Source organism: Babylonia areolata, chromosome 18, assembly GCF_041734735.1.
Source record: "Babylonia areolata isolate BAREFJ2019XMU chromosome 18, ASM4173473v1, whole genome shotgun sequence".
Lineage (NCBI taxonomy): Eukaryota > Metazoa > Mollusca > Gastropoda > Neogastropoda > Buccinidae > Babylonia > Babylonia areolata.
The window spans coordinates 27791755-27803760 of record NC_134893.1 but is presented as its reverse complement, the minus strand read 5'-3'; the positions used below and the strand labels follow the sequence as shown (position 1 = coordinate 27803760).

General features: G+C 43.1%; 1 protein-coding gene across 1 annotated transcript in view; it reads right to left on the bottom strand.

Moving 5' to 3' along the window:
* LOC143292616 (multidrug resistance-associated protein 1-like) overlaps positions 1-12006 on the bottom strand; it is a 70302-nt gene that overhangs the window by 30283 nt on the left and 28013 nt on the right. The window contains exons 17-24 of the mRNA XM_076603074.1: positions 11302-11368; positions 9613-9739; positions 8666-8842; positions 7440-7607; positions 5784-5982; positions 4890-4968; positions 3245-3461; positions 2114-2330 (exon numbers count right to left, since the gene is read on the bottom strand). Coding sequence (XP_076459189.1) covers positions 2114-2330; positions 3245-3461; positions 4890-4968; positions 5784-5982; positions 7440-7607; positions 8666-8842; positions 9613-9739; positions 11302-11368 — 1251 coding nt within the window. The remainder of the gene's footprint in view (positions 1-2113; positions 2331-3244; positions 3462-4889; positions 4969-5783; positions 5983-7439; positions 7608-8665; positions 8843-9612; positions 9740-11301; positions 11369-12006) is intronic.

Sequence of the window (12006 nt, the reverse complement as noted above, 5' to 3'; positions counted from 1 at the left end):
TTTTGTATGAAGAAACACGATGGCACATGAATTGTTACTGCTGGGGAGAAGTGATTAGTGTTGCACACCTACAGTAGTGAAGGCATGCAGAAGCATTATGACTGAAAAACTGTTCAGCCCATGGTCGGTTCTTTCCCAGAGGTGTGTGTGTGTGTGTGTGTGTGTGTGTGTGTGTGTGTGTGTGCAAGCTGCAAGTGTCTGATCACTCCAGCCTGGGTGACGCTGCAATGTATCATAAAAGGGAAAGTGAAGTAATCCCAAAGATAAATGGAGTGAAGCAATCCCAAAGCTAAATTGATCTCCTCTCCAGCATCGTCACTGTCAAATACACAGAACGACTGTCCCTGAGTCTGTGGCCTTTCATGCCCTGTTTTGCTAGTGACTTAAGTTTCCAGTAGCCCTCCATTTCTGTGTCTGTGATGACAGTGTGTCCAAGTCCTTGGTGTTGGTAGGTTCATGCAGACTGTGGAAAGCTGACACTGGGACTGCGACAGACGACACTTTAAGTGAAGCCATGTTTGGGGGGACTCTAAATGAGTGGTGTGGGAGTAATGCCACTGAGACAGTACAGTAGAAGCAACAGCAAAAAACCAACAGAAAAACAAAAAACAAAAAAAAAAAAATTCATGTGGACTGTCGATGAAAGGGGTGGAAGCTGCCTCCACTCCAAGGCTGATGCTTGCTCAGTCTGGCTCCATGGTCAGCAAGAGGATCAACAGGTGGTGTCCTGTTTGTACTGAATCACCACATGAACAGGACCATGGACCAAGTGCAGGGTCTCATCTGATGCTTGTGCTCAGGGGAACATGATACCGACAGATTCCTGTGGACTGTGGAATAATGGACGTCAGCAGCATGACTTTGGTTCAGGCAGTGTATGGACAATTCAGGAAGAGTGGCATGGGAGTGATGCCACTAAACAGTGCTGAACATGGTGGAACCAATAACAACAAGAACAACACTCCCCCCTCTACCTCCTAAAAGAGATGAAACATGATGACATAATGCTCATTTCACCAAAGCCTCAGTGTACAATCATAAAACCACTGAAAGCACTAACATGTAGTCCACAGTCTGGGTAGCTGAGACAGCATTTAATTTCACTGCTATCACCATCTTGCTGACATGTGAAATCTATCAGAAGCTATATCTCTGTTAAACAAAATTGCCCAGGGGAAAAAATTCCTCCAGCCTTGAGACATGTGGTGCCATGACACTTTCTGTCTCTTTCTTGTGCTGGCTGCGCATGCAAGTCTGAGAAAGTGCTGCATTTAGCGCATTTATATGATGGTGTGTGTGATTTGTGTGCTGTGCGAGTATGGGCAGAGCAAATGAATTACTTACAAGAACTGCACTGCATTCAACAATTATTCATTATCACATACAAATATTATTCATTACTATTTATTTTTTTATTTTTTTTATTATAAAGTAACCACAGTCAGAAGTCTTGACGGTTCTGAAGCAACAGCCCACAAACAGAATTCAACCGATCATGAAATCATTGAATGTCAAATGTTACTGATTCATTATATGCTGAATGTGAATTGTGTTGAGTTGTGTTGTGTTGGTTGAAAAAGAATAGAACCTCCTTCGCAAGGGGACCAAAAAAACCCAACAAAAACAAAAAACAAAAAAAATCAACAAATCACAACTCTGCTGAGCTGCAAAGACACACTGATCAGATCAACTATCGACAGTCCACAAAAAGCAAGAAAAACACTCCCTGCTATTACCTTGCAGTACTTCCAGCGCTCCGCACACTCCCAGCCTCATGTCACGCTGAGCGCTGTCATGAGTGTGGATGCAACTTGGGCAAGACACTCTCCACTATAATCAAAATCCAGCCCAGATAGTTGGGACAGCAGTTACCTCCTCTGCTGTTCTGATGGTCATAGTTGGACACGACTGACTATCACACATGATGGCGCGTGTGATTTGTGTGTTGCGTGAATATGGGCAAAGCAATGAATCACTTTCTGGAACTGTAATATTCAACAAAATTTCATAATCATTTGAAAAAAAAAAAAAAAAAAAAATTCATTCATCATCATCATCACTTTTTATAATCAATAAATGATGTGTGCAATGAAAAAAACACTCCCGTTATTACCTTGCAGCACTCCTAGTGCTCCATACACTCCCAGCCTCATGTCACGCTGAGCACTGTCATGCGTGGCGTTGGGGGATCTGGAGTCGTCGCTCCAGTCTGACAGCCAGATGTTGGAGTAGATGCTGACGGCGTTGTACAGCACGTAGAAGGTCACGATGACACAGCTCAGCAGTGGGCCCACAGCCTTCAGGTACGTCAGGAACACACTGAACTTTACCTGCACACAATGGCAATGGGAAAGGTAATATAATAATAATAATAATAACAAACAACAGCAATAATAATAATGATAATGATAATAATAACAGCTGCAAATATTTTTTTTCTAATGTGCCCGCTGCCTTGGTATCATATCTATGACAATCTACCATAATAATAATGATAATGATAATAATAATAACAATAACAGTTGCTACATTTTTTTTTTCTAATAATGTATCCCCTGCCTTGGTATCATATCTATGACAATCTACCCAAAGAAATTTGTGCAATGGGACTCTTAGTTTTTTCATGAAGATTGTAACACTGTTGTGGGTTTTGCCAACTTAACTACCACAGAATTGCGACGCCTTCTCCCTGTTGTGTTATCCTGACAGCAGTTATCATTGATAATAAGAAGAATGAACACTTAGTCAGCACTTTTTTTTCTAGAACAGAGCTCAAAGCGCTTTACAAAGACAAAAACTAAGCTCAAAGCGCTTTACAAAGACAAAAACTAATCAATTACATTTACGAAAAACTATAAACAGAAGTCATAACAAAACTCAGCCAACTCACTTGCACACACACATTCACACACACACACACACATCCACAATGGAAATTATTTGTTAACACCACAGGTAACACCCCAAATCTGATATGTTTAATGTTCTGAATGACTTGAGTTAGATCTCTTCACACTGGTGTTAAATCTCTTCAGAAATGAGACAATGGCTTGTAGATTTGCCCACAATTTCAGCAAATTCAAGATCTGACTGTTTCTAGTTGTGAAAATTCCATACTGATATTTGTATTGTTCACCAGAAGCTTAACTAAAGAACGAACACACGCACTCAAGCAGACACACACACACACACACACACTCACTCAAGCAGACACACACACACTCAGACTCAGACTCCAACTCACCTGACCCGTCTCAACACTCTCTGCCTGAATCAGCTTGTCCTTTTCTTTGGGCTCCTTCTCCATGTTTTTCCCTTCCTCTTGATGTGCTTTCTCTGGCGATTTCTCTGGCGATTTTTCCGCTTTCTTGGCCAGGTCCTTGTGGGACGATGTCAGGGACAGCTGGCTCCCTCTCACCTCCGGCTCGGACTGCACCCGCTCACTCAGCCTGCTGATTTGGCTGCAGGATAAAGACACACAGTAAACCAAATGACAAAAAAAAAACAAAAAAACAAAAAAAAAACCACCTCCAAAAACCTACTACAGACAAAAAAAGAATTTAAAAAAAGGGTAGTGCTTCACTGTGATGACATGCATTCCTGCAAAGCAGCCCAAATTTCACAGAGAACTCATTGTGACAAAAAAGTAATACAATGACATGCAATCAACTGTTACTGCAAAATTTTGGCCAAGAGGAGCAAACGATAGGCCTGGTTTGCATCAGTTTGACATGGTACACTATATAACACCAAACGCTAAATAAAATTCTCCAAAACACTGGATCTAATGAAACAAAATGACAGTCCGTATCTATCACCTTGTACGATAATTTACTTTTACGAAATACACTTTATTTTAGATTTTAACAACTAATTCTGAACAGAAGTATCTTCTTTACATATCATCTAATTTTTAAGGTAACATTTGGTTCTATGTAAGATATAAAAAATGTTGTCAAAAATATGCTCCTGTCATATAATTCATTATAACAAGCCATGCTTAAAAAAAAACCCATCTCTTTCCTAGTCAGGGAATTCAAAAAAGGAAATTGCAGTCATGTGATTGTTAATGTTGAACCCAAATGGTTTACCATCACAGAGAGAAGAGTGAGTGTCCACCCAATGAAGTACTAAAGTGGGACATCTAAGAATTGTTTCAAATGAAGTGGTCTGATGGCCTTGTGTTCATGCGCCCACCTAGGAAGCCAGAGAATCTGAGCACATGGGATCGAATCCCACACTTGGCAGTGTTTTCTCCCCCTCCCCTGTACCTTGAGTGGTGGTCTGGATGCCAGTCATTTGGCTGAGAAGATAAACAGAGCATGCATTTAGTGCACGTAAAACAACCCAAAGCAACAAAAGTGTTGTCCTTGGCAAAAATTCAGTAGAAAAGCCTAATCTGACAGGAAAACAAATAATAATGATAGTATTTATATAGCGCTGAATCTTGTGCAGAGACAAATCTAAGCGCTTTCACACCAGTGATTCACACGCATGCATAACTCTAAAACTGGAAAAACTGAAGACAAGGAAGAGGCAGGGAAGGGAGGCTATCTTGTGAAGAGGTGGGTTTTAAGGCCAGACTTGAAAGAGCTGAGTGCGGAGATCTGACGAAGTGAAAGAGGAAGTTCATTCCAAATGCAAGGTCCAGAGACATGAGAAAGAATGATGTCCAACAGTGGAGTGTTTGAATACCTGAAGCAGGAAAAAAACAAAACAAAACAAAAGGTGGCGCTGCAATGCAGCGATGCGTCTCTCTTGGGAGAGCAGCTCGATTTTCACACAGAGAAATCTGTTGTGACAAAAGAGAAATAGTCCAGCAGTACAACGAATTGGTTGGGAATAAACAGACATTTTTTTTTTTTCTGAGCACACCAACACTAACTGACCTCTGTAGCAGGCTGGCTCCAGCTCCTGTCCTTTCCGAGCTGCCCAGCTGAGAGATGATGTCATCACGCAGGCTCAACACTGCAAACAGCAACAATCAGTGTATACAGAAGTCTGTCGACTGTTGATTTCAGTCAAATTTCCACCAGTTTCAATGCCCCCAAAATTTTTTGATTGATTGATTGATATGGATACTTATATAGCACCTATCCTCGGTTGGAGACCAAGCTCTAAGCGCCTTACAAACACAGGGTCATTTGCACAACAGGCTGCCTACCTGGACAGAACTGACTGATGGCTGCCACTGGGCACTCATCATTTGTTTCCAGAGTCATTCCATCAGATTTCAGGCACACACACATACACACTCAGACAAGAGATATTACATTTAATATTTTACGTGTATGACTGTTTTACTTATTTACCCCGCCATGTAGGCAGCCATATGCAGTTTTCAGGGGTGTGCATTTTGGGTATGTTCGTTTCCATAACCCACTGAACGCTGACATGGATTACAGGATCTTTAATGTGCATATATGATCTTCTGCGTGCATATACACATGAAGGGGGTTCAGGCAATAGCAGGTCTGCACACGTTGACCTGGGAGACTGGAAAAATCTCCACCTTTTACCCACCAGGCGCCGTCACCAAGATTTGAAACCATTCGGCTATTGCGCCCGTCAAATTGGTGGAGCTCACTGCCACCCGGTCATGCAATATCCCTCCACTCATAGAATTCACTTCCAACCTTATGGGTTATTTCCCTGCACTCACTGAAATCACTTCCACCCTTCACTGTTATTTATTTCCCTCCGATCATAGAAGTCACTTACAGCCATACATGGTATTTCCCTCAACTCACTTCCACCCCTATGGGTCATCCCTCCCACCTTACCTTCTTGGTCAGCTGGGTCACCAGATTCACCCAGGTCGATCTCATCGGTCAGGTAGTTCCTCAGGAATTCAGCAAAGGCCCCATTGTGGTCCATCAGCTGAGTGAAGGACCCCACTTCAGACACCTGCCCTTCCTTCAGCACTACGATTTTGTCCACTTTTGACAGGAACCCAATGCCATGGGTCACCAAAATGCGTGTCTGAAATAAAAAAAATTGAAAAACTTTTATTGAGGTGGCTTTTGATGTTTTTTTCTGGCTTATAAAAAAAGGGGGAAAAAATTTCTCATGTTCTACTACATGAATAGTGAAATTGTGCACATTTAATTCCATCTTTGGATTACAATTTGGTCATAGCATCGCAAAAATTCATCCCGTTAGTAATTAAGTACCATATCAATATATATTCATTCTGAAGTAATGTACCATGACATTTTCCCCCCAGATTTTTAAGGACGTGTACGTAAATAAACTAAGCAAAGACATCTGTAAATAAAGCCATTCATCACATACAATCACAATAGATATACCAAACACACACAACACACAAGTGTACACATGCAAAAGACACTCGTGTGCAAAAAAGTAGTGTGGATGTTTTACATTCCAAACCCAAATTTAAAGAAAAAAAAAAATATATGTGTGCGTGTGCATGTCAAGACAGAGGAATGATATTGTTGGCGTCAAAGTTACCAGCAACTGCAGAGGTGGAACAGATACGTTTTTCAAGGACTTTCTCAAAAGAATGTGGCTGCAGAACTGATGTGCTGTAAGTCATAAAAAAAAAGAAATGAGCATGCGACTGTAGCTCACAATACTATCGTAAGAAACACATGTAAAAGACATGGTGTACGTGTTCAGTGAACACAACCACGGCATCGCTACCTGAGCAGTGCCACGCACAGCCAGTATGACTGCATACCTGCAGTGATGGCGTAGAGGTAACATGTCCTCCTAGGAATCAAGAGAATCTGAGCACACTGGTTCAAATCCTGGCACAGTTGCCAGCAATATCTCCCCCTCATCTAGAGCTTGAGTGGTTGTCTGGACGCTAGTCATTCTGATGTGATGATAAACCAAATTCCTGTGTGCAGCATGCACTTAGCATGAGTAAAAAGAACCCAGGGCAACAAAAGGGTTGTCCCTGGCAAAATTCATGCAGGAAAAAAATATCTAAAAAAAAAAAAGGGTGGCGCTCTCAGTGAAGCGACATGCTCTCCCTGGGGAGAACAGCCCCAATTTCACACAGAGAAATCTGTTGTGACAAAAAAGAGTAATACAGTACAATACTATACCACTTCTTTGTTTGTGGGCTGCAACCCCCACATTCACTAGACTGGGCTTTTACATGTATGACTGTTTTCACCCTACCATATAGGCAGCCATACTTCGTTTTCGGGGGTGTGCATGCTGGGTATGTTCTTGTTTCCATAACCCACCGAACTCTGACATGGATTACAGGATCTTATATGTGCGTATTTGATTTTCTGCTTGCGTACGTACACTATGGGAAATCAGGCACAACCAGGTCTGCACATATGTTGACACAGGAGTTCGGAAAAATCTCCACCCTTTTCCCACCAGACGCCACTGCCAGGATTCGAACCCGGGACCCTCAGATTGAAAGCAATAAAACATAACACAATTCAATACAATACCTTGTCCTTCAGCATGCCCTCGGGGCCGATAACGTGGTCAAAGATGTGCTTGCCCACGTGGGAGTCCACTGCGCTCAGGGGGTCATCCAGCAGGTACACGTCAGCGTCCTGGTATGTTGCTCTGGCCAGGCTCACCCTCTGTTTCTGACCCCCACTTAAGTTGATGCCCTGGATGCGAAAAAAATCAAAATTAAAATCAAATCATGCTGCTTGTTTATTATGTTTATGTGTGATCTGACGTGTATGTGATGCTGGATAAATGTTACAGTTCTGTCAGGCCCCATTACCTTTTCCCCAACACCAGTCAGGCCCCTTTACCTTGTTTTCCCCAACACCAGTCAGGCCCCTTTACCTTGTTTCCCCCAACACCAGTCAGGCCCCTTTACCTTGTTTTCCCCAACACCAGTCAGGCCCCTTTACCTTGTCCCCCCAACACCAGTCAGGCCCCTTTACCTTGTTTTCCCCAACACCAGTCAGGCCCCTTTACCTTGTTTTCCCCAACACCAGTCAGGCCCCTTTACCTTGTTTTCCCCAACACCAGTCAGGCCCCTTTACCTTGTTTTCCCCAACACCAGTCAGGCCCCTTTACCTTTCCCCCAACACCAGTCAGGCCCCTTTACCTTGTTTTCCCCCAACACCAGTCAGGCCCCTTTACCTTTCCCCCAACACCAGTCAGGCCCCTTTACCTTTCCCCCAACACCAGTCAGGCCCCTTTACCTTTCCCCCAACACCAGTCAGGCCCCTTTACCTTGTTTTCCCCAACACCAGTCAGGCCCCTTTACCTTGTTTTCCTTTCCCAACACCAGTCAGGCCCCTTTACCTTTCCCCCAACACCAGTCAGGCCCCTTTACCTTGTTTTCCCCCAACACCAGTCAGGCCCCTTTACCTTTCCCCCAACACCAGTCAGGCCCCTTTACCTTTTTTCCCCCCAACACCAGTCAGGCCCCTTTACCTTGTTTTCCCCCAACACCAGTCAGGCCCCTTTACCTTGTTTTCCCCCAGTCACACCAGTCAGGCCCCTTTACCTTGTTTTCCCCCAACACCAGTCAGGCCCCTTTACCTTGTTTTCCCCCAACACCAGTCAGGCCCCTTTACCTTGTTTTCCCCCAACACCAGTCAGGCCCCTTTACCTTTTCCCCAACACATCAGGCCCCTTAACCTTTTTCCCCCAACACATCAGGCCCCACCCTAACCTTGTTTCCCCGAACACCAGTCAGACCCATTACCTTTTCCCCAATCTCTGTCTGGTCCCCAGCGGGCAACATGTCCAGGTCTTGCTGGAGGGCACAGGAAGAGATAACGCTGTCATAGGTCTGCTGGTGGTAGTCCTTGTGGAACAGCACGTTGTCTCGCAGCGTCGCGTTCTGGATCCACGCCTGCTGGGCCACGTACGCTATGGACCCCTGGGGTATTTGATATGATACGTCAAAGCTTCTGCCGTCAGTGTTATGTGGGAAGTGTCTGATCAGCCTGAATGAATGCGTTTTCTAACAAGAAAAAGAGAAAAAGAAAAAAAGACAGACGGGCAAACAAAGAGAGAAAGAGAGAGAGAGAGAGAGAGACAGAGACACAGAGAGAGAGAGAGAGAGAGAGTCTGATCAGGTCGAATGAATGCACTTTCTTAGACAGAAAAGAGAAAGTGAAATTTTTTTTTTTTTTTTTAAAAGGCAGACACACAGTCAAACAAAGAGAGAGAGAGAGAGAGAGAGATAGCGAGAGCGAAGAAAATAAGATTCACTTGGGCCAATGTCAAATTTAAGTTGACGACCAAAACCTATTTCTATAATGACAAACCAAGTTCAGTGCAAAAGAAAAAAAAAAAAACCCACAAAAAGAGATTCACTCAACTTTGTTCTTTCTTCCTCCAATTCGTAGAATTCCCTCTTGCATCCCTTAACATTTTCACATCATTTATGTGTATTTGTGTCCGTGCTCTGAATCACAAGCATAACTTTACATTGTTACTGAATTTTATTTAAACGTGTAACAGAAAACAAAAAAACAACTTAATAAGCACTCGCCTTACAGGGGACAAACACTCGTGGATGTAACAACACTGACCTTGATGCTGACAGACTGAATAATCATCATTTATATGTGTAACAGACAACAAAACTTACTACGCCCTAGCCTTACAGGGACAGTCACTCACCATGTACGTAACAGCACTGACCTTGATGCTGACAGAGCCAGCCACTTTGTCCATCTCCCCAAGCAGGGCAGACAGCAGAGACGACTTCCCCGCCCCCACCACCCCCACCACAGCCACCAGCGACCCCTCCTCCACCTCCAGGTTGATGCTGAAACACACAGATTATCATCATGCGGATGCTCAAGTGTTTTTTCCCCCCCAACAAATCCTGAGCATTAACTGATGCCTAATATTGTGTTCTTAGGATAAACTCAAGACATCATCCAAACAATCTGATGCTTAATACAATTACAACCAAAATCTAATCCAATCAATGAAATCATGTTGCTTTTAGTCCACCCGACTGCAACTGGGCCTTACAGGGCTGAAAAACCTCTGATTCTTTATTCTTAAAACCAGTCTGAGAAACCCCCAAAATATTAGGTCTATTTAAATTTTAACAAAATCTAAGATCTTGATTTCCTTGATGAATTTGGAAAAAGAATCGAGAGGACATCCAGGAACAAGGTCTTCACACAGCTATCTGTGAAATGTTTTTGCCTGATAATCATGCACATCCCAGCAGTCCATCAGAAGATGATTTGTACTGAGAAGCTGGTTACATGGCACACAGCCAAAGTGGGCACTATGCTAGACAAATTAAAAAAAAAAAATCAATAGATATCAAAAGTCCCTTTTAAATGTATCTTAAAGTGTGTACTCATTTACACTTACTGAGTTAGATGCAAACAAACTGTATTCTGATCACATCAAGTTCATAAAGCTTTGTCAGCAACTTTCAAAAGCTGCAAGGTTTTCCTCGATATGCTTAAATCAAAATCCTACCATTTGATCAAAAGACCACAAGGTAACATCCTGAGGCTGACCCTTGACATGATCCAATGTTTTGAGTGTCCCCCCCCCCTCCCCCAAACAGGTGAAACAGCAGGTAAGTGAAGGTAATTTCACATTTACTTCCGGATTATTGTACACCTTTTCTAACCACTCATGTTTGTTTTGGAAAAGTGACAGACCACAAATTTGATAAAAGAAAGGCCATCCTTGTCTGTTCCATAAGTACTGAATGAGAAACATCCATAATAATAATGAACATTTATATAGTACGCTTTTCCAGAAATACCACTCAAAGTGCATTACATTTCGTTCCCCCATTCCTTCCCCTCTCCTCTCCATAATCCTCCCCCTCCCCCAGCACACACGCACGCACACACACACACACAGAAACATGTGCCAGAATACACTCATGCTACTGAACATTGGAAATCACCCACCCACCCATGACACTCTCGAGAAAACACATCCCTGCAACACACTCTCACACAAATGCACTTCTGTCAAATTTTCACTGTACTGAACAAAAGTTCACTGGATTGCAAAAAACAAAACAAAACAAAAAATCCCCATAAACTAACCCAAGAAAAACTTGTACACCCTGCCCCCCATCCCCCACACCCCTTGACATTTATGAAGCTTAGCCATCTGTTGTAGTATTCTGACCACTTACCTTTCCTTATTTTCCCCAATTATTTCTCAAAATGTTCATAAAATTCTCTCTTTCTCTCTCTCTCACACACACACACAAACACAAAAACACACAGACAGGCAGACACACACACACATACCACACAAAACATCAAAACACAGCAAAACCCAAAACCACCAACAACAAACAAACTCAAGCCAAACAAAAACACATTGATCAAAGCTTACTTGCTGATGGTGTTGGCCGCCTCCCTGTCCCAGGTGAATGTTCCATTGTCCACTTTCACAGACAACTCTGTAACAAAACATCCATGCCATCCAAGTACAATTATACATCCCTTCTTTCCTTCTGCACTTGTGGTCTGCAGCTCTCACATTCGCATGTACAAGTGAGCATAAAGGAAATTTTCTATCTAAAATTACGTTTAAATAACATACTTACCGTGACCCAACTAGTGCAGACTCCGGCACGGGTCTGATATTCCTGTGGTGTGCAAACTACTATCTGCCTATGCGAAGAAAACGAAAGTAACTATGGCCGATAACCTCCCGGAAGTAGGTAACCTCCCATTTGTCCCACTGGCGAGCGCCCTCTTTTTCTGGCAGCCATCATGACTCCTGTTCCTGTGCTCTTCATACGGCTAAGTTTTTTTTCGTATTTTCTGTCTGTCGATTCTCTGGCGTTCTGGTTTTTATGTCAAATTATGTCTCCAACCAGGTCACATAATTATATAGCTCGATTGGGCGATCGCGCTAAAATTAAGGCGCGATCGCAATCAATTCACTGACACTCTGGGCCATCTACTCCTGGCCCTCTCGACAACGCCAACCCGCCGCCTCCTCCACTTCCTCTTTTTTTAAAATCTTTTCTTTTTTCACCTTGCCATTAATTCATTTTATCCCACAGCTGCATACCTGCTACAAATCCCCTGG